Here is a 23866-nt window from a genome sequence, read left to right on the forward strand (position 1 = left end):
AACCTGCCTAAAAAACATACTTAAAGAGTGAGTGCAGGAAATGGCGAGCTGTACAGTGTTTCAAACATTACAAATTTTAAAACTGGCTCCCCCCCTCTGCCCCCAAACAGGCACCCAATTTAATCCCTAATTTGGTACTGAAAGTTGTGCCGGTCAAGTCCCCCGTGTGCCACTTCATACAGGCAGGGAACAGGGTGGCTGAGGCCTGGACACTGCTGTAACACAGTGGCCCATATGACCCAGAGCTACAGGAGAGCTAGCGCCAGTCTGTCACACTCACTCTCACACACTCTCTCTCACTCTCTCTCTCTCTCTCTCACACACACACACACACACCCATACTCACATGTTCACTCTCACACTCATACTCATTCAACACAGTCTCACATGCACTTTCACTCACACTCTCAAACACACACACTCACTCTCTCTCACACACACACACACACACACACACACACACAAACACTCTCACTCACACACACTCACTCTCTCTCACACACACACACACACACAGTCACTCACGCACTCATGCTCTCACTCACTCCATCACCAGCGGCCCGTGAGCATCTGTCACATTGAGCAGCTTTAATGCAGCAGTAAGTGAAGCACCTGGCAGATTTAAACCCCCTGTGACCCAGCCAGGATGAACACCAATCATGTTCTGCCGCTGCGGGCTCCTGGTGACAGTGGGCAGGTAGCACAGCCCAGACGAGGGCACGTGATTCGCCGGCTGTCAGGCCCCACCTCCACTCCCGGCCTTTAATGGAGGAGATACTCGGAAAAGGTGCAAATTGATTAAACTGTCCACTTGTAAATTGTTTTTGACACTGGATACATATTGCATTTTTATTACACGTCTCCTTCATGGTAACTGGTGACAGAGATACCGTTAACACACTTTCTTTGTTCTACAGGAAAAACAAAATGAGCAAAAATGTGGGAATAAAAAACAACAAAAAACTAAAAAGTAACCCAGAAAACATTGTCCACCCAACACCACTAGCTTCTGTGGCTCAGCAAATGGAGCACCAGCTCCTCGTCCTCGGCCAATGAGAGGCCGGTGTCCAAGGGCTGAGCCGCCGTTTCCGTGGCGCCCGCCTTCCTGGTCCTCTTCCTGCCCGCGGCAAGGCCCTCTGGATCAGACTCGCTGCTGCTCTCACTGTAGCTCCTCTTCCTCGCTCCCTTCCCAGAAGCCTCTCTGTGTGTGACATCACAAAGACAAAGATTAGTGTGTCATCACATAGACACAGGTTAGTGTGACACCACGACAACCAGGGACTAGTCCTTACCACTGCTGAACATTAAAACAAAAAGGCAACTGCATTCTACGGGTTGCAGTACACTTCAAAATGAAATCGGTTAACATGTTGGGTGGGTGCCAGGCCACCTCAGGCCCAAGGCCACCAAAGACCCAATGAAGTCTGCCAGCGTGGCACGGTTGCGTTTCGACTGAATTCTTAAACAGCCTGGCTCTCGACCTGCACCGGGCAAGAAAAGGGAGGGAGGATCCGGTCACCGAGCAACGGCGAATGAAACGGAGCAGTCTGAAAGCACGGCGATGCGCTCTGAGGGGAAGCAGGTCAAGTCCGGAGCGCGATAAGGCTTTGGCTTCATGATTCCACGGTGCACATTAAAAGAAATGTACGTAAGTCGCTACGCTTACACCGCAAGGCTCAGGCTGATGTGCCAAACAGGAGCATCGGCCAGGGCGAATGGACCCTGGCTTCACGGGTGGCCTGGAAAATAATTCAGGCAGAACAACCGGGCCTGGGCTGTGGAACAGCCTAGAGTCATCACTTACGTCACAAAGGCAACCGACAGTACATTATTGAAGTACACTGGGTAAAATACAGCATCTGTTATAATATAATCTCCAAAAGTTTAAAGACATGTTAGGCAATATCCTGGTTTATTTTATTGACATTGATTTCCCCCACACATACGCAAACGTCTGAGACAGTGAGGCCTTATAACTGTAATAAATATTCAAAAGAAAAATTCCCTTCTAATTAACAATAGAAAAGAATATATATATTTATTTATATGTCAAGAGGACCAACTACATTAGCCTAATAGCGCATTACACTGATGTTATTGGATCGTGCATTTCCTTCCCGATGAGATGTCATTTTTAATGAGCTCTTTGAGGGAAAAAAATAAAATAAAACCCACACATTTAATCGATTTGCATCAGCTTCTACCAAAACCATTAGGACATGCACAGCTTTTCTGACGATACTCCCTTAAACCCATTAGGCTGAAAACAGGCTTACATTTAACCCCCCACCCCCCACCCCCCCCTTCAAGTCTTCACAAGAGTGCCAAAAAACACAAACAAAACTCCCAGTAAATTAAAATGTTAAACTGGGGGAAAGGCACGCTCATTAATGAGTCCAAACATGATTATTCCATTAATTAGAAATGGAGATTTGCGATACGTGCCCAGAGAGCATATGAGGCTCACAATGCACTGCTGGAATAGGGTTTTAAAATGGCCGCCGGTCTCACGGTCTGTTAATAAGAAATAAAGACAGGGCTGCCGGGAGTAATAATTCCGGAATAAGGGGAGAGCCCGAATTCCGCGTCGGACAAACATCGGAGTGCTGGCCGCTTACATCAGAAGAAATCTGCGTACACAGCACCGCAAACGCGTGAGGCCTAGCAGGACCAGCTGAGCAGCGCTCTGTAAAGCACTCAGAACACATCTGACTGCGGCTCAGGTTTAGCTTAGCGCACGGCTGCGCGCCACTCCCAGAATTGATTCCCATCACGGACGGAGAGGCAAAACGATTTCGGTCTACCTGGAAATCGCCCCGCCGTCTGAAATTTGAGACGACACACACACACACACGCGCGCGCACGCACACACACGCACGTGGAATAGTAATTCCACCCAGGCCAGTGAGAGGCTAAAGAATATTGGCTCCTTCTTCCCAACAGCATCGAACAACTTAAAAGGTTTTTTTTTTTTTAACTTCTGCAAAGGGGGTGGGGGGTGGGGGGTGGGGGGGAGCGGGAAATAAACCAGACAACAAAATAAAAGCTGGCAGCAGGTCACTGTAACTCAGCTCTCTCTGTCCATAATCTTGAGCGTGACCGTTGCAAATTTTTACGCCTTTGTCTGATCGGGGGCCGGAGAAGGCGGGGAAGACGTCCCTCTCAAACGGGGCAGCGCCGTTTCTCAACGCGAGATCGGCGTGTAATCTATTCTTGCTGTGATTTTCCCCAAACCGAACGCAGCAGTAGCCCTCCTTCAACTCACCTCTCAACCGCTGCTCGACGACTAGAATGGGCTGATAGCAATTCAGTAACATTTCTCTTTACGTCGGCAGCTCCATCTCTGGGTCTGCAGTGCACTGAACACACAGCAGCCGTGGGTTTAACTTTCACACAGTTACTGTTAACGGCTGAGGGAACACTGTGGGGAAAGATGGCCACTGAGCACAGCCATTTTATCTGTGCTATCTTCTGCTTCATAAAATGGTGGAATTTCACACCGAAGAATTATCATCACCACGCGCTCCAGCATTACCCTGGAAGTTCAGTCCAAAACTTGCCGTCGAAATAATTCAGAAGCGCTGGGGTAAATCTTTGCCTAAAAAATGCTGACTCATGCTAGAATCGGCGCCAATGTTGCCACAAAATACGCTTTTCATTTTTCACAGGGTTGCTCCAGCTGGGTACCCCGGGGGGTGGAACCTACACAAAAGGAAGGGTTTTACTGAGGAGATTAAGCTGCAGGGGAATTAAACATTACGGTTCGCGCCGTCCATTGTCGAACGTCGCCCGCTAATCGGGTTATACGCTAGCTGAGTGCGGAAGGCTAGCCAGGACGACATGCTAGCAGCTCAGAGCAGATAGCGCCAGGAGCCGGGACAGAGTCTTCTCATTCATTTACTCCTCGATGGAACAGAACAGAAGAAAAGAGAAGGGTACATTATTCGCTCCTGATAGGTCTCTGTCTTGCACACTCAGCGTTACGGCGCACAGAGTGCTCACGGGACCAAGTTGTGTCAGCTTTTCAATTTCCACCCGCTAAGTGTGAACCGAATAACTTTCTCGTGGATGAGTTCAGTCCAACACCCCTCCTGCAGTATATTCCAGATGTAGGTAGACTATATCACTTTACTTATAAGCTGCACTAGACGCATACGGTGGCCAAATCCCTAATAAATATTTACGCTTCAAAAAAAAAAAAAAAAAAAACGGAGCCAAGATACTAGCTCAGTAAAGGTCAGAGAGAAAGGCTGGGCGTGAGTGTCGGACGGCGATGTCTGTTCAGAGCAGAGGCGGAGTCACCGAATTGACTGAAGTGAAACTGGGGAGCGCTCATGAATAATGGAATTTAGGAGTCGGGGAACCGAACAGCGCTTGTTTTCCGGATCAGAAGTGGCCCAGGTGGCCCCTATTTTAAAAAAAAACCAAAAACAGAGTAAACTCCGACCGACTCTCGTTTCGGACTTCATCAGCACGCGCCATCCCTCTTCGCCGAGCGCGAGCCACGGAGGGGCTCGGAAACTTCCGGAGAACGCGGAGCGCTGCGGACCGCAGATCTCCGAGCCTTTTCTCTCTCGCGCGCGTCTTCGCCGCAAATGATTTAATTTGGGCTCCCGTGGCGAGGCCGTTGCGAGGAGCGTAAACAATGCAGAGGGGCGACTTGTTATTCTGTCGGAGGACTAGCGCGGCGGGCGTACGCGGCGCGGCGGGGCGGGGCCGGGAGGGGGCTCGCTCCGTATCTGATGTCCCGCTCGTCCGCGGCCGTCGTTCGGCGTCTTTGGCGGCGCGCCGGTGAGTCGCCGCCGTTAATTAACAAGTTCATTATCTCAGGAGAGACGCGTGCCTCTTTATCTCCGAATAACGGGAACTGTGGAGATGAGCCACGGGAGTCAGTTACGGAGAAGGAAGCCCTGATTGGAGACAAGAAAATGGTGGCAAACGTGAGGTGAATGGGGAGGGGAAAAAAATCAGTTAAAAAAAATCTGGATGAATCTAGTGAAGGTTTTCAGTGACACTACAAAGTTAAGGCTAAACCTTAATGTTGACCTGCAGCTTAAAGACCCCAGGCCTACTTACATTACATTACAGGCATTGTGCAGACGCTCTTAAACAGAGCGACCTAAATAACTTTTACACAGCATTTACACTGCATCCATTTATACAGCTGGATATATACTGAAGCAATGCAGGTTAAGTACCTTGCTCAAGGGTATAATGGCAGTGTCCTACCTGGGAATCAAACCTACGACCTTTAGGTTACAAGACCAGCTCCTTACCCATTATACTACACTGCTGCCTACTGCTCTTACAGTCACCATACAAACACATGCAGAAGCAACATTCCAGGAGCGGAATATTGGCTTTTATTAGAACAGACACCAGCACCTTCGCACGCCATATTGACAGACACAGGGCTGTAATATTGCTTGGAGGGCCTTTGCTTTGCGTGTGGGTGTGCGGTTATTTTTTGCACCGATACAGAGCGGTAGCAGAGGCACGCTGAACCGAAGGAGAGGGGAAGGCCGCTCGGTGCTGCCGGTTCAGCCTCTCTGCTTCGGCAGGAACAAGAGGACCCAGTGCATCATGGTCCACTGGAGGGAAAGGTCACCGGGTGAAGAGATCGGAAGATATAAATGATAATACACTCATCTGTGTGCAATAGATGGTTGTTAAAGCAGACAGCTTTGCAGGGTAGAGGGCGGTGGTGGAATCTTCACAATATGGGAGTTTAAGCTTGGAGTCTGGGGTGTGTGAAGTTACTGTACAAAATGAGCCAAACTACATAAGGCAGAAAGAGGCAGTTTGATCTGTGTCAGACGCACTAGGGCCTCTTAACATGCCTGAGTTTGGAGCTGAGTTCAGCTGTTTAAAATGCAGGGCCCTGCCAAAAGGGAGTGCTTTTCCATCCTTTATATTATTTTTATCTTCGAGCTGTCTCGGCGCGAGACATGAAGCGATGACATCGCTAACAAAGCTGGGATAGAGTACGCGGGGGGGGGGCGGGGTCATACGGAGAGGCGGAGCCGGGGCAGGAGGCTCCAGCGGACGCAGCGCATTCGTCTTGCTCTGCTGACTGTAATCGCAGGCTGAGCCGCTACGATACCCAGCGGCCGGCGCGCCGCGGTCCTGCCACGCCGGAAAAATACGCGCGGCGTGGTGAGGAAGCGCCCTGGGGGGGGGGGCAGGTCATAATTTACACATCCCACCTGGCGAGCTTCTATTGGCTGGATGACCGACAGGAAAGATCGGGTGCACGTGAAAAGGCTCCCTATAGCCAGGCTACCAGCCCCTCACAATTCCAAAGAAGAGAAAACACCAAAACACCAAGAGTTACTAAGACCTTTAGCATGTGCAAAACCTCTTAGCACACGCGAAACCAATAGCACAACCAATGACTGGTGCAAAACCAATACCACGACCAATCACTGGCCCCGTTATTGGGTTTGCATGGTGCTGTAAAGATTTTGCAGGTTCCAAAGGTCTCAGTGAACCAGGCCCTACGTTCCATTGTCTTTCTGTACCTGGTCATTAACATTATGATCAGCAGCTATATTTCTACTTCATATAATGCCCAACTAAAAGATTTTCTTTCCTTTACCAGGAATACAATGTTTATTTATTTACAGAATTTTCATTTAACACAAGTGCATTAAATAGAAAATCAGCTGGAATTTAATAGAAATATAAAAATGTTTTTTTAAGTCGTTTTTGGTTTTCACTCAGGTCGGAAAAAGCGGTTTTTAAAATTCACGCCGGCGAGGGCGTTTAGCCGGACACGCCGATCGGCAATCGTGTGAAATGATGGGGATTTATTAGCTCCCCGCACCTCGGCAGCCCAACACTTCCCCGGGAGTTTATGTACTCGCCGAGCGGCCCCCGGGGCCTTTTAATCAGGCTCCTCATTATGCGCCCGCGCCATCAGTTATAAATCAAACGCCGAGCGCCATTCCGGCTCAGCCGGGCCGTCAGTTACCGAGATGGCAATCAGCTCGCGGGCCGGGAGCGGGGACGAGAAGCTCGGCGGCGGCGGCGCGGGCCGCGTCGGAGCCGCGGTAAGCTCGGGATTGGCCCCGCCCGGTCGCGTGTAATTAGCGAGCGTTGAGGGGGAAACGGGGCGTGGGCGTCCGAGATTGGCCGGGGAGGATTATGAGCCTGTGAGGGGTGGGGAGGGGGGGGGGGGGGGGGGGGGTCGCGACCCTGAATAGCGATTTCGTGATGGGAGTCCTCTGTGCTTTGGGGTTTATAGCAAGCAGCGCCGTTGGGGGCGGGGGGGGGGGGGGGGGGGGGGGGGGGTACAGCTCGAATACACTTTTCGAATGCACTTTTTTCCCCTTAGGTTTAGCCATTGCCAAACAGAGCGTTCTCATCGGGGGACAATTACAAATACCAATGCTGCTGTTTACTACTCCCCTTAAATGCCAATGTTCCCTGAGTGATTAGAGCACGGATAAGCTCAGTAAATACTTCCTCAGAAAGTGCTGATTAGAATCCACAGCACCGTGGCCTCTGAGACAGGCCAAGTTTAAATTATAGGCCAGGCCTTGATTAGTCCTAGACTAATCAGAACAAAAAAAAAAAAGAGCAGAGCCAAAATTAGGCATTGTTGAAGCAAAAAAAAAAAAGAAGAGAGAAAATCCACAAGTAACTTTGGCAAATACTTTTAAATTAACAGAACCAACCACTGCCTTTGAAAACTTTTTAGGCTGTGAATATTAATGTGGCAACTCATGCAGGTAATTAAAAAAGGGCGCTAATTTTTTAAATGGCTTTAATTGCAGCTTGACACACCTAACTTATCATAGTTCATTTCCCCTGGCAAGCCAGATTTTGTTGGCATGAGATGGGGGGGGGGGGGGGGAAACAGGGGAATGATAAAGCAGCCAGCTAGATCCAATAAGAAGCGAACAAACAGCTCAGGCCGACAACGCACAAAGCGTACAACAATCTCCAAACAAAACAGTTTCGCAGACAATGGATGAGATAAAAAAAAAAAAAAGAATGTTCCGGAAAAAAAGAAAGAAGAAGACGAAGAAAGAAGCAAGTTTCTGGCACATCTCGCCAAGCTGAATTCCAGCGTACTGCATTTATGTGGCGTTGCCATCTGTCCCGCTGAAGCATGCTTTCGTTAACTAAGGATCAAATATAATTTCGGAGTGCCAGCGAAAGAAATTAGACTGTCAAGGATATCTGCGGGCCAATAAATCAAACGACGCGTAAGTGCGGGAGAGAGGTAACAAACCAGGCGCCTTCAAGAGCACAGGCTGCTGAACCAGGCACAAAATGGCCGCCGTTCAGATCTACCCTATTTATCAGCGGCGGAGCAACCGCATGAAGATTACCGTATTCATATTCATAAGGCACCGCGTTCTCTCATTTTCAACATTTTCCTGTGACTCAACGAGTCGCTCAGCGATTCAATGAACACATTCGCAGTAATTCGATGGAAACTTCCGAAAGGTGAAAATTGAATCAAAATGTCTTCTTAAAAAAAATTTTAAACAGAGTTTATTTTTTATCATCAGGTGTTTACATTATCCCAAATCAAACATTTGCTATTTAAATTGAGATTAACCACTAAATCTAGCTAAATCACTAGACCTACCATGTGGCGTGGATTTATTATCCTTGTGCACTTTGCATTTTGTATCAGAACTGACATATTGCACCCGATGTGACAAGAATTTTAATCCAAGGCCGAGGTGCAGCAAGTACAAGAATCTATGCCAGAAATAAACATTTAATAAGGAATTTATTTTTTGCTTGTTCACTATATATATATATATATATATATACCAAATAATTTTTGTTACATGTTCACTTAATTTCCTTTATACCTTGAAAACTCCTCAGCTAAGATAACATAAGATACCATTTTCTGCTTACTGAGTGGTTAAAATGTGATTAAGAATATTATACGGTCATTTTCCTAATCCTTAGACACTTTAAAAACTTCCTGTGTAATCCAGTAGCAAAACACTGCAATCACAGGCTCACTAACACTTTGAATGCTAATGAGGAAGACCACCTGCAGCGAAGAGGCTAAGCTCTCTGACAGGTGACATTGTAACACGCCGTAAACGTCCCAGCATGCATCTGACACGCGAGACGTGCCTCCTTCGAGAGGCTGGAGATACTTTAAATCAAATCAAATCAAATCAATTTTACAGTGCTTTTTTCCAGAGAACCGTGAAAGCATTTGAAAGGTGAAAATGGATTCAAAATGTCTTTATTTTAATAGCGTTTAAAATACTTTAAATAGGTGTCTGTCTCAGACACTCTTGATTCCTTCTCACCTTGCTTTATTCCCTTGGGACAGGGGCTTAACTGAACGATGACATCAGTCTCAAACATGGCTGGCTCAGCGGAGGGTTAAGGACCACGTCCATTGTAGTGTACACCTTTTCATCCTTCCCTCCCTCCCTCTCTCCATCCATCCCACCCAATCTCCCTTTCTCCATCCATCCCTCTCTCCATCCCTCCATCTATCCCTCCCTTTCTCCATCCTTCCCTCCCTCCCTCTCTCCATCCCTCCCTCCCACCCTTCCTCTCTCCATCCATCCCTCTCTCCCTCTCTCCATCCCTCCATCCATCCCACCCTCTCTCGCCATGTGCGCGTGTCCGTGTGAAGGGGCCTACAGCACTGATGCGCTGTGCATCCGGGAGGGCACAATGTCACATCCATTCCTGATGAGGCTCCTCCCACACCGCAGTCGTTCATCACTCAGGTACTGCGCGGCCGGTTAATCACCTGGCGGCTGTGAATTACCGCTAAGAAGAGCAAAAAAAAACACCCAGGTGAAGGGGCAGCATAAATACGGTCCAAAATGAGTAAGTAATGGCTGCTCTTCATTTATTTTTTAGCACTGATATACGTGTGCACAATGAGTCCTGCCCTTTCTCCAGTTGCAGAAACCCAGGGAAAGTGCTCGGCTGGCCAGACTGATCAGCCGGCCTCGTGCACCGATGAGTGCACAGAACGGCCGTTCTCACTCGAAAATGATCTTAAATTGGCTCAAACCGAACACGACGTTAGATTTAGTGCTGAATGATTGAAAAAAACGATAATCCTGCTCCTGATGAGCAAACTATGATCAGATGCACAATTCTGAGAATAACAGAAGTGTAGAATATACACCAATCACCGACTCACCACCTGATAGACATTCCTACATTTCCCAGAATCCTGCGTGGTCTCAATAAGTACTTTAGGTCACAGTAAATCTTCGTCCCTGTCACTGTGTACCAGCTGTGCAGGTTAGCTTTTATTTGGGCTGGTGCTGGAGAGTTAACAGGGGCCAGTGCTGTTACACAGATAGCTGAATGGATGCTAATCCAGCTGGCGGAGTTCCCATAATCCTCCTGTCGCTGACGGTGCCCACTCCTGCCACAGTCCCACAGAACGGCACTGCCACCCAAAGCCCTGGCCCAGCACAGCATCACCAGCGCGTTTGAAAAGATCAGATGGCACTTCTGCACAGCCATGGCTGGCTGAACAAAGAATGCATTCGCTGTGGTTGAGGTCTGAGCCTGGGGTTAATCTTAAAAAATCGGATTCGACTCCCCCCCCCCCCCCCGCTCTCCACATACGCTTTAACTCATTTGAAGCTCAGATTAAACACGTCGAACGAAGCCTCTTTTAGCTGAATCCGTTTCAAATGAATATCTAGAAAGATTTTCTTTAAGTCTGGAGTGTCAGCACAGCGGGAATAGAAAGAATTAAACAAAACAGCCAAGTTTGTATCGTGAAGTTTACAAAGGCAGCAGTTAACACAAACTAAACCTGACCCGGCAAAGGCTCCCACTGTTAGCCTCCCATTTACTTCCAGGACTATATATTGTACGTCTGCTACCTCCAGAGCCAAAATGGCGGACATTTCCCACGTGACAACCTTATCCTTATGCGACGTGCCTTGGGTGCAATACGCTGCGATCCAGCCATAAAGTAATAGAGCGGGGCGTTGATTATGCATGTAGCAGTGGAGACGAGCCGGGAGCGGCAGTCAGGTAAGAGCAGGGTCATTAAAAAACTCGGGGGGGGGGGGAGGAGCGGAGCCGTAAAAAACGCGATGTGAATAAGTAATGGGGCCCGGAGCAGACGGCCCGCTGCCGGGGCGCGGCCGTAAAGCACGTCCGGGAAGCAGCTGGCCGTAGATCTGCGCGCAAACTGGATGGCGCCCGCCGGATTTATGGGGCCCCGGCCCATCCCGCATGCAGCACGTGTAGCCGTGCAGCGAGCCCCGGGGGGGGGGGGGGGGGGGGCGGGGCTGTAAATCAGGGGGACGGGTCCAAGAGCGCTGCCTGCACTGCCTGGGAGGGACACAGTCACCCGCCCGCTCGGCCCCGCTCTACAGGAGAGAGGAGGAGGGGGGGGGAGAGAGAGAGGGGGGAGAGAACAGGTGAGAGAGGGAGAGAAAGAGGAGGGGGGGAGGGAGAGATGGAGGGATAAAGACAGCAGAGAAAGGGGGGAGAGGGAGAGAGAGAGGGAGAGCAGGAGAAAAGAGGAGAGAGGGATGGATAGAGGAGGAAAAAGGGAGAAGGGGAGGGAGAGAGGGAGAGGAAGGAGAGAGAGACAGGGATGAGAGAAGGATGGAGAGAGGGAGAAAGAGACAAGGATAAGACAGGAGAGAGGGAGGGAGAAAGGGACGGAGGGATGGAGAGAGAAAGAGAGGGATGGAGAACAGGAGAGAAGACCAGAGAGAGAGAGAGGGAGGGATAGAGAGAGGGAGCTACAGAGAGGAAAGGAGGAGGAAAGAGTGAGAGAGGAATGGAAAGAAAGGGAGTGAGAAATGGAGAAAGGGTGGAAAGTGGTGAGGAAAGGAGAAGAGTGAGATAAAAACAAAGGGAGAGGAGTGAGAGGGGAGGAAGAGAAAAGGAAGAGGGAGGCAGGCAAAGGCGAGGGAGAAAAAAGTGAAAGATGGAGGGAGGGAAACAAAAATGGACAAAATGGAGATAGAGAACAGCGGAGAGGGAGAGAGCACGTACAGATAAGAAAGCAGGATGAGAAGAGAAAGATTAATCAGAACAAAGAGAGAGGCGGAGGTAGGGATCAAAGAAAGAGCAGAAAACGGCAGTTACAAAAAAAACAAAAAAAGGGGGAGAAGGGGCGGGTCCAGCAGAACGTGAATCGCTGCATTGCACACACACTGCTCTCCAAGCGAGGTCACGGCACCGCTCGGCCACTGAGACCACTCTATATCTCCGACAGTAATTACACATTCTGTGGGCTATCCGCGGCGGGCTCGGTGATCGATGCTTTACATTAGCCACGTACAAAAGGGATGCTTTACATTAGCCACGTACAAAAGGGATGCTTTACATTAGCCATGTACAAAAGGGATGCTTTACATTAGCCATGTACAAAAGGGATGCTTTACATTAGCCACGTACAAAAGGGATGCTTTACATTAGCCACGTACAAAAGGGATGCTTTACATTAGCCGCGTACAAAAGGGATGCTTTACATTAGCCACGTACAAAAGGGATGCTTTACATTAGCCGTGTACAAAAGGGATGCTTTACATTAGCCGTGTACAAAAGGGATGCTTTACATTAGCCGTGTACAAAAGGGATGCTTTACATTAGCCGTGTACAAAAGGGATGCATTAGCCGTGTACAAAAGGGATGCTTTACATTAGCCGTGTACAAAAGGGATGCTTTACATTAGCCATGTACAAAAGGGATGCTTTACATTAGCCATGTACAAAAGGGATGCTTTACATTAGCCATGTACAAAAGGGATGCTTTACATTAGCCACGTACAAAAGGGATGCTTTACATTAGCCGTGTACAAAAGGGATGCTTTACATTAGCCGTGTACAAAAGGGATGCTTTACATTAGCCATGTACAAAAGGGATGCCTTACCACTCGGGCCAATAGTTCCACTCAACAAGCAATGCGGAGATTTTCAATAATAACAGGCAACCCGGGGAAAGCGATCCGGCACGGGGGGGCTAATGACATCATAATGACACTAAGGCCCACTTACGCAAAAAAAACCAAACAGTATGGGCATGCTGAGGCATTATATAAGATGCCACAATAGATGAATTTATGGGACATTTGTAGCACTTACCCTGATTAACATATATAATGATGTGACAGAGGGGAGAAAATATAACTGATCACCCGTCATTATGGCTTAATGTGTTTTCATCCTACCTTACAGTGCAAAGGTTTGTGTCCGTGGCAAAACAAACAGGAAACAGGGCGCAATATGTTTAAAGGGAGATGGGTCGCCATCTTTTGTGTGAACCAATCACAGAAAAGAAATAAGCCCAAGAGGCCCAATGAAAATGCTTCGGGGTGCCAAAAAAGGTAAGTGTCAGAACATTGGCACGACATTCAGTTACAATCGAAGGCATTTCCTGCGACAAGACTTTTACCATTTGGCAAAACAGAGAGAGAACTTGATAGTCACAAGAAATGGGTTCCTATTAATTTATTTAAAGAATGTGAATCATTGAGACACATTTCTTACAACTTTTTCTCTTAATCAACTGTACTAGTATAAAAGAAATTAATTATTCATTCGTTTGTTTGAGCATACAACACTGATCTGTATTATTTATTTTATACTGTCTTTTTTGTTCATATTTAACAAGGGTGCGAATGTTTTGGAGGGCAGTGAGCTGTGCAAACAATAATCTACTGAATAATGGAACACTGTTCAAGGTTACTGTGGAAAAAATGGCAAAGTGTTCTCATTACACAATTATAAAAGAACATAAGCATTATATTAGGGATCAAAGTCTTCTTATACTGATTTGCACGTGTGCTTTCTTACATTTAAACCTTGAAGTGACGTCCATCCACATTACTTTTTTTAAAAATACAGTATTTGCAAATAAAAAGAGGAAAACTAAATACAATCCAGACACTCCAGGGGTCCTAGACTAGGGCAGCCTATAGCAGACAACGATTTTAACAAAAGATGCATTCCACACGGCTTTGACTTGTGTTGAGATTATACAGTCACATCACCTTGTGGTGTCCACACTTGAGAGAGATTACCCACAATGCCTTACCCCTAAATCGCTCACCGTGCCCCTCCTCTAACTGGCACCAGCTCAGCAGAAGGGGCTCAGCTCTCAGAAAAGCAACAGCGATGGCCGAGATAAATCACTCATAAGGCTGAAATCGCCTCTCCGGGAGGGTTTGTGCTTTCTTTTTTTTTACTGAACGAGATACGCTCACATACCGATAAGCTGATATACTGTGCTTCTGAGCCTCCGCCCATACGCGTGCCGTACGTTTGCTGATATACCGCTCCCCACAGTCTGACAGTAAACAGAAAGGGACTGATCGACAGCAACACTAGGAGCCGGGGCAAAATTCAATTTCGCTATTTTGCGAGCGGGGCAGCCTACAATAAAAACCCAGGTATTGATATTTTAAGTGAAGTTTATGTAATGGAACAAATTGCAGCCCTTCGGAAGCGCCCCACACACATCAGACTGAGCGTGAACACTCTGTACGGTCCCCCCCCCCCCCGCTAGATTTGTAATTGGCTTCTATTAACATACGTGCTTGCTGAAAGTGTTCTCTGTGTGTTTGATGGAATTAACCCTTTGGATGCACTGTCGTTCCCACCTGTTCTGGTCTTCCGGCTCGGAATCCACGTGCTTGTCCGGGTCGGGCAGAGAGCTGGGGTCAAACTCTTCCTCGCCGTCGCCGCGGTCCAGGTAGGCCACCGCCTCCTCCTCCTCTTCCTCGCTGTCGGACTCTCTTTTCTGCTCCTGCGGAAGAGACCGAGGAGCGGATCAGTCACAGAGTAGAGGAGGACAAGGCGAGAGACTTGGATGAAGAACCCACTGGGGCATTGGGCTCTAGGGGACAAACACATTACCAGGTAGCTACAAGACACAATGCTGGGCAAGATCACAATGCAGCCAAGGCGTACAATGGAACCATCGTGGTGTTATTTTTTAATCTGCAGTGGGGGATGGTGGTTCTGAATGTCCACGAGAGGCTCGCCATCCCCCCCCCCCCCACCTCCCAGTTCCCACGGTAACCGCCTCCTGCCCCCCCCCTTCCCACAGCGCTCCAGCGAATCTCTCTCGTTACAGCAGGCTGTCTCCCACGGGTGCTGTGCCCACATATCCGCACCAGACCTGGGACGAACAATTCTTTTGAAATATCGTAATGCCTCCCGACGCCAGCGAAGTCCCTGCGGGCTGCCGCCCATTTTGAAAGGAAAAATCTATTTTCATCAGAACTGAGATCTGAGAGCAAAAAACTCCTCTTACATATCACTTGACATTTCGGGTTAGTGACATAGTTCTTTGAAAAAATCTCAAGGATCTGTCGGATTATTTTCAAAGATTTACATGTATCACAAGAGTAAAAGTACTTTAAATATGCATGTGACCCCCAGGCCCGATCTACATGCATAATGGATCACCATGATGAAAAATAGAATTATTGGCACCAATTCAAGTCATTCCATTCAAACAGCCTATCATAATTGCTTTAGATAAAAATTTTAATCAAATGAAAGTACAATCAAGTTCTACAATGACAGCACGATGATGCGTGACACTTTGGTTTGAAAGGGGAAAAAAAATTATGTTAAAAGTTTATTTGGCTGCATTGGAAAGGTTTAAGCATCCTGCAAAACAATGCCCAGCACACACAATATTTCAGTAGCAAAATACTGCATGTCACATGCAATGTAACTTTTAAGGGTCCAGTTTACTATTAAGGAAAGTTATTAAACTTGAATCAAAACAATTATCTTGCTCACCAGCTCCACCACAAGATAGGCCTATTCCATAACATAGCATTGAGATTCATTGTCCAATAGCACTCTTAGCACATACATCTGGATACCAGCCATGACAGTACAATGTGCAATCAGTACAGACCAATCAAAACGGCTGTGTCATACCAGAGAAATAAATCAAGTTAAAAATAAATACCAGTTCGAGGACTTGATTTAACTCAGCAGCCAGCTAAGTAAAAACGTCACTGAAATCAGGCTGAGTGGGCTGCCATCTGAGAATGATTTATTTGCTAACGCACGATAGATCTAAATGTCAAATTATACACTAATGTTATGTTATGCTTGAAATTACTCTATGTAATGGTACATTTAAAAAACCATGCAGCCAGCTCACAAATAGCATTATTTAGTTAAATACAACAGCAAGACGGCTAAAATGGTTTGAGCTCGGACACAGAATTTAGCCTATTTTCAGAGCTGCGAGTAGCACAGGGCAGATAACAGAGCTGTTCACTGTGAACTCCACCAGCATCTGCCCTTGAACGGAATATCCTAATACGGTCAGTTAATGACCCATGATGCATTGCGCAGGGTCGAGAGCGCGGGGCTTATTTCTCTGGATCAATGCACTACAGATTCACCGATCTGGAGGCAGGTTGGCTATATATTGTAACGGGCTCAGTCCAATCGGCTGAGTCCGCTACACGGATGATTTAATGCCCAGGGAATCTGGGCTCTGGGGTTGAATATTCAGCCGTGGCAGTACGCCCCCCGCGTAGAGATAGGCCCAGCGGTCGGGGCTGAATCCTGAATGAGTTTCTGCTGACTTTGACCGGGAATCCCCTGGCACGATGCTATAATGAGGCCCTGGAAGGGGGGGGGGGGGGTCCGGTTGCTGAGCAACAGCGCCTCCTGTGGTACAGTATCCGTAACTGCACACGCTAGCTCCGCCGCAGTAGCTCAGCAGCTCGGCTGGGCAGACCGCAGGCTGAAAAGAAATGGTTGGCTGTACGCCCTTTTAAGGACACATGCCAGCGAGCAGCCTAACCCAACCAAAGCGACGGACAGGCCTGCAGTTAAAAACCGCGAGCCAAAAGAAAAAAATATCTGAGATATTTTAAGCAATATGGGCTCTAGAATTCTAGGCACTGAAGTATCCTTAGAGAGAAATCCTGGCGCACTTGTAGTCTACAGACAACAGACAGAATGTTTCACATTCATATCAATTATGGAAATACAAATGGATTATAATAGAAGAGACTAGAATAAAAGTTCTTCAAGCTGTAAAAGGATGATATGATGTTCAAGAACACTCGGTCACACTTCAAAGGCTCGGCTATACTTCAGAAAATCTTTGATGTATGTATCTTTGTTAAATTTACCTTGACTTCCAGCATAATATTGAATGATGTGTATAATTTCAGACATATCCATTGTATATTACACATCCTGACTATTCAATAGCTGAAATGAGGACATTGTGTTCAGCCCGATTTCACTGATATCCATTGCTAAACAGACTCCAAAAAAACAGGGGGTTCCAGTGCAATGTAACAGTACAGATCTTCCATTGCCATAAAAATACACTTACTGACTCCGCTTAATTTTGAGAAAGTGCATCAAATTGAATGCTTTGCCTTCAGCAGGGGGGGAAACGGAACTTAAAATGTTGAGAGCACAGAGTGGAGCTCTGTGGCGCTACCATCCATGAATACTCTGACAGAGCTGCCAAGAGAGATGCTCAACCTCACCCCCCCCCCCCCCACCCCCCCCCACCCCACCCCACCCCCCACCCCCCGCCCCGCCCCCCCCCCCCACCCTTCTTGTCCCTAAATCTGACGCGAAGGGCTTCGCCACCGTGCCCGGACACATACACAAGCCGGTAATCCGCCACCGCGGGTGAGACATTAACGGAGCGCGAAGGCAAAGAACGGCTCGTTCTCAAAGCCGCGCGCGACACGTCCAGCGGGCGAGAGACAGCACTGCACGGGAGGAGGGGCGTGGCCTGACATTTCAAAACACCTCCTCTAAAAAAAAAAATTAACTGCCGCGGTTTTACATAAATAGAAACACTACTGAATAATTAAAAAGCAACGGTAAAAAAAAACAAAAAAAAAACACCCTGCTTCCAACAAAACAAAAAGAGAAACAGTTAATCACTAATATACTGCTTCAAGCAAGGAAGATAGGATACAAACAAACAGGTCACATACAGTTGAGGCTGAAAAGTTTACATACACCTAGGCTAAGACATTCAAACTCAATTTTTCCACAACTCCACACATTTCATGTTACCACACATTTCCCGTGTTCAGTCAATTATTAGGGTCTCTACTTTATTTCCACGAGAGGTCATTTCAAAATAATAGCTAAGAGACCAGATTTAATTCAGCTTTTAAGTAGTACATCAGATTTCCTCGACTGTGTTTACCAGTATGTGGGTACGCTTCTCCCACAGAGTGCTGGACGCGTGGTGTGGCAGCGGGTACGGCCCTGAGTCCGTGAACAGCGGTGACAGCGGCAGCAGCACAGAGACGCGCGCGCGGCGAAGCCCGGCCTCGCACATCAAAGCCTTCCCGGAGCTTCAGATCTCCCAGCATGCCTCTGTCGCCTCTCTGATCTGCCGACGGTTCGCTGGACCTCCCCAGCACAGGGCTAAAGGGGTTGATTTTTTTTCTTTTGTTTTTTACACCGGGGACGAGGTGCAACACAAACGGGATGCAACCGAATTGGACGAAAAAAAAAAAAAAACTTAACGGACAGCGGTCTTGCGTTCAGGAGCGCAACCACTGTAAATGAGCTTAAATAAGAACCTCCCCTCCACCTTAAAAATAGAACCGCGAGAGCGCTCCGCGTGAGGAAACAAGAAGGGAAACGCTGGATGAAAGGGAGTAAAAAAAAAAAAAACATACGGAATGTCATTACCCCGAGCGCCGGTTTAAATCATCGCTCGGTAGGGCTTGCGTCTGGGAGCCTTTATTTTCCGTGACGCTTTCGTGGCGAACGTCTGGCCCTTGTCGGAGGAGATGCCGGCGAGAGGCAGAAGCCTCTAATAAAAAGAGACGGGGTTAAGAGACCATGTCTCACGCGGGAGAAGCCAAAGTTCCCCCCCACAGACATTCAATTTTCGGGCAAGAAATTTACCACAACGGGCACACATAATTCCCCCTTCTGCCATTGCCACGTCCCCAGTAATCACAGGGGCTAAGGACCCAAAAGACAACTCATTTCCCCCCTCCCATGAGTATTTTTGAAAAGGGGTTCAAAATGGCGTCCAGGAAACGATATGAAAGTGTGCACGTACAGCACACATAGCCAGACGGCCAATCGGAGCGGCTCCTGCCCCTGTCAGTGTTCTCCAGCTGACACAGGAGTGGATGGATGGGACGGCTACAGGTGTTCCATCAGCTCATCCCGGCAGATACCGAAATAACCAATTATTCGTCCGACGGGCAGAATTCCGCTACGGCAAAGGGAGCAAGATAGCCTCTGGCGCAGGGATTAAGTCGTCTGGGGGGGGGGGGGGGGGGGGAGTTCGGGTTCGCTTTTGAACCGGGCTGCTTCCCCCGATATTTCCACACGGTGTGGGAAACTCTCCAGAGAACACAGGACCGGACCGAAAAGCCTCCCTTTCCTCTACTTCCTGGCTCCTGGATTCCACGGTAACCGCGCGAACGCGTTTCGTTTCGAGAGGCCGCGATCGATTGGCCCGGGCAACGCGAACAGCGCTATCCGCGGGTACCCGCTCAATTAAAGTGTGATGCGAGCAACGCAGGAGGGCCCGTTTACAAGTTTACATTAAAAAAAACGCGCTCCGGATTATTAAAGTCGGCGGGTTTTCACCCCGGCCGCATTTTAGACGAGGATTAGCACGCATCGACTGCTGCTTGACTGGCAGCCCATTACGCCGAGCGGTAATGCCCTTATGCTGGCAGAGTCACAAGGGGAATACTGCCACACTATCTCTCAACAGAAAACAGTACACTTGAACACATTTAATGGAATGATTTTTTTAAGAGCCAGGCAACTGAAGGAACAGTCTGATATTTCACACGTTCCATATGAACCCTGACTATAAAATATAGCATGGTGACACACCCCCATAAACGTGGAAGAATGTGTCAAAAACCGTCATCAGATTCACCGTCTCACTGAGTGGCATATCCAGTTAAGGAACTTTGGAGCCCCAGTCTGGATAAAACCCTGACCATAATCTTCGATCACAGAGTGAAGCAATGAACACCATTCTGGTCAGGTCCACAGGACCCAGGTTGAATTGCTCATGATTGGCACATTCGAACACTGAACATACCAAAAACTACTTGTCTATGTTCCTGCAGGCACTAGAAAGCGGATGAATTAATAAGAAAGCCTCAGTAATTGTAGAATTATATGAGTACTGCACATTTTCTGAAAGGTAACAAGGTCTCTAAATGATACCTGACAGAAAGGGGCATGTCCCTTCCCTTCCCAAATCAAAATATAATTTCATCGTCAGTCAGCTGCCAGTCTGTCACTCTGCAGCAGGAAACACAAGGGACATGAGGTGCCGAGACAGCGCGTAGGCAGCCTCATTTCAAACAGCCCCCGATGAGACGAGCCAAAACCACTGGGGAGGCTGCATCAGAGATGAATTAATCTGGTCTGGATGCTCCAGTGGGGAGCAGAGACCACTGGGGGGCTGTATCAGAGATTAATTCATCTGGTCTGGATGCTCCAGTGGGGAGCAGAGACCACTGGGAGGCTGTATCAGAGATTAATTCATCTGGTCTGGACGCCCGAGTGGGGAGCAGAGACCACTATGGGGCTGTATCAGAGATTAATTCATCTGGTCTAGATGCTTCAGTAGGGAGCAGAGACCACTGGGAGGCTGTATCAGAGATGAATGCATCTGGTCTGGATGCTCCAGAGGGTATTCCCCTGATCCCCTACTCTCCAGGTTTCTCTGAATCCCTGGATTATCAGCATTTCTTCGAGGACCGGGCTGGGGTACACATAAAGGGGGTTATAGTGCACCCCCTTTGTGTGTAGCCCAATTTGCGTCTTGTGAATCGGAGGGCAGCATCAAACGGTCTTCATCCACAGTCTCTAATAATACTCTCTTGACATTCTTGAATAAAGCAGAGGGCAAATTTGTGGATTTAATTACAACAGTTTTGCCAAGGCAACCCTCAGCGCAAACAGTGCTGTGTGCTACAAATCCCTTTTCAACAAAATCTCCAGGTAATCTCTTAGGGAAAAGAAGTCAAGGAGATTTGTGTGTTCAAACAGAGAGCGGCCCCATGACTGTTTGTAAAAGGTCCATGTATGCAGATTGAAAAAATGCTTCAACTGGAAAAGACCTTTGAATTCTTGATACAACAAAGGCTCAGCACTTCACACATAGTCAGAGTGCATGTCCATAAACATGCATTCAAGTGAACACTCCCGTGTTCAGTCAAGGGGGACAATAAATGCCCACCTATAAAAAGGTCACTTCTCAAAGGAACCACGAGTGTCACACTTGTTTGCTGACAATACCCAGCAGGTCTGTGGAGCACAGAGATAAACTACTGATAAGATCAAAAAAAAAAAAAAAAAAAAAAAACTTCACATAGAGGCAACCACCTGGGTTTCCTAATTTTCCAATAACCCTATCTAGGAAGCTGAGAGCTGTATTGATCAGCTTTAAACCAAAAAAAAACCCACATCAGTATGGGACAAGCTCGTAAAAGGAGGTCTTCAACACTGGCCGTTACACCCACTGAACAGACTTGACAGGTTTTGCCAGAGACAAGAAAAAAAAAACAAAACAAAAGAAAATGGAAAAAATAGAAAATGAAAATAAAAAATCAATGGATTGACGCTGACGGACAACCCACGACGGAGACATCAAACGGAGAATTCCTCTCCAACTGGGAGTGAAATTACGGCGAGGGGAAGGGGAGAGAGAGAAACGGAGGACGTTAAACGACCGGTGGCATTTTTAAGACTTTTACAGCCGAGCGAGCTTTCGGCCAGCCTCCGAGGACCTCAGCTGCAGCTCCGCGCTCTCCGCAGCGCGCATTCGATTCCGTGTCAGCGGTAATCCCGTGCACAGGGGAACCGCCTTCCTCCATTTTACACAGGCCTAAATTAAGCCCATCCCGTCCACAGAGAGTTCTATAAATAGTCAGACAGCATGTAAACGATTCGAAGAAATTCGGTTCTCAAACATCATGGAAAGCGCCACCATTTTGTCTACTTAAGAGATAAGCAAGTAATGATTGAGGTCTTCTTTCACAGAATGAACACATAGTCTAAAAAACGCAGGGGCTTGTAATCACTACGAGCGGTTTCTATTCAACCAATGACATGCAGCGCAAGGACTCTGAAAGCTAAGCTTGTTTCAATAGGCGATAGAAAGATAGCACTTGAAACAGCGTAGCACGCAGTTAAGACTTTCCTTCCGGGCTGTTTAAAACAAGCAACCGATAGCAGTCGCTACAGCAAAAAAGAGAACCATGATGACACACCAAACGGAGTTCTGCCTGCAGCGGGATCCACTGTCACAGGAAAATGTGCCTTAATCACACAGTGTCAGTTGATTTGTTTAAAGCTTTTCCCTCGTTCCTGTCTGCAGGCGAGATTTGAAAAGCCACGCAGTTCGAAAGAATGCTTCCAACGTGGTACAACACATCACACACGGAAGAATGCCCTGGAGTCCCCAAACACGGCATGAACAGAGAGCGTATTGTATTCTCAGTGGCTCCTAAGGTTGTTTCTCGGGACTTTGATTCCTGGTCTTTGTAGTCACCTTCTCGTCTCGTCAAACGGGACGTTTGGGAGAGCGATGGGTTTTTTTTTCATGAATTATCAGTCTCTCCAGACTATTCGGGCGCTCATCTCCACATTGAAAGTTCTGTCTTCCTTGCGCGTGTCCCGCTTTAACATGTCATGAGTTGTTCATGAAAAGGAGAGAATAAGTACAACATTGTGGGAGCGGACGTTCCGTACGGATACACTGCCAGAGACACCCGTTAGCCAGCAGAACCTCCTTTAGCGAGGAGTCGGACGAAGGGAAGACACACAGGAGATGGGAACCCGGTGAGCGTCTGACGTGTGTGAAGACTGACGTTCCCATCGACTTCTGGGAACCACTTCATCTCAGATTCAGCAGCTTGTGGTTCCCATTTGTGCTGTGCCCTCCCCCTGGGACTCCAGCCTGACCTGGAACTATCTTCAATTTTCAGTATCTTTATCCGAGGGTCACCTTCTTGGGAGAGGAAGTCTGTGCGCTCCATTAAAAAAAATTTTTTTTTTGGACGCCCCACTTATGGAGTTAAGACACGTCCCTCGTTCACTCTCTCGCCCGCTCGCTCGCTCTGTGACTCTCGCCCTCGGCGGCCGAGCGGCTCCAACCGCAATAACGGCTTTTCGGGGAGGGGGGCGAAGAGGCCGGCGGAACGCTCGTATCAACCGCGCCGCAGCGACCGCGGCCCGAGCGGCTTACCGAAAAAGGGCCCCGCGGGTCCTCCGACCTTAAATTTAACCGAGGAACACATTTATTTTAAACCCCCTTTTCCGTTTCGTCCCCGGCTCCGGCTCGTAATCGAAAACAGCGGCTCTGAAGTTAGCGCTGCGGGTGGCGGCGGGGCCTAGCCTAGCCTAGCCTAGCCCGCGCTGGTGGTGAGCGCTCAGCCGCTCAGGGGTCCTCGGGTTTTTTTGTTTCCGGAAACGCAATGCGTTTTTTGTGCACTTCCTGAGCCGGACCGCTCAGGCTTGAGCCACACGAACGGTCCTCTCAAGACCGCCGGATACTGACGGTTCGCAGCCCGCGCTCGAGAATTATATTTCATTCCAAGGTCCATTGCAATTTATAAACGCTCATTACATTGATTTGTACTTACTGTCGCGCAGGATCTGATGAGAAACCTTTCTTTTCGCCCTTAATACCAGTGACTGGCTGACCTGTCCAATTACCCAAGCTTGTTTTGATACAAAGGCCCCATCTAAAAAAAGGGCCTTGTCATTAAATATATTTATGGAAGCCATTATTTTGCAATTCAATCGCGATCATTCATTCACACGGTAAGGCATACGTTATGCCGATCAGTGCCTCATTCCAATCAAGGAATCGACTTCCCACAAATTTTCCATCAGTACATTGGTAACGATTACATGTC

General features: G+C 48.0%; 1 protein-coding gene across 1 annotated transcript in view; it reads right to left on the bottom strand.

Moving 5' to 3' along the window:
- Positions 1–818: 818 nt before the first annotated feature.
- The window catches only part of ddx10 (DEAD (Asp-Glu-Ala-Asp) box polypeptide 10), a 113701-nt gene continuing 90653 nt past the window's right edge, over positions 819–23866 (bottom strand). The window contains exons 17-18 of the mRNA XM_035435122.1: positions 14591–14736; positions 819–1201 (exon numbers count right to left, since the gene is read on the bottom strand). Of these exons, the coding sequence (XP_035291013.1) occupies positions 1003–1201; positions 14591–14736 (345 nt within the window). The 3' untranslated portion in view covers positions 819–1002. The remainder of the gene's footprint in view (positions 1202–14590; positions 14737–23866) is intronic.

The sequence above is a fragment of the Anguilla anguilla genome, chromosome 9, assembly GCF_013347855.1.
Source record: "Anguilla anguilla isolate fAngAng1 chromosome 9, fAngAng1.pri, whole genome shotgun sequence".
NCBI classification, from domain to species: domain Eukaryota; kingdom Metazoa; phylum Chordata; class Actinopteri; order Anguilliformes; family Anguillidae; genus Anguilla; species Anguilla anguilla.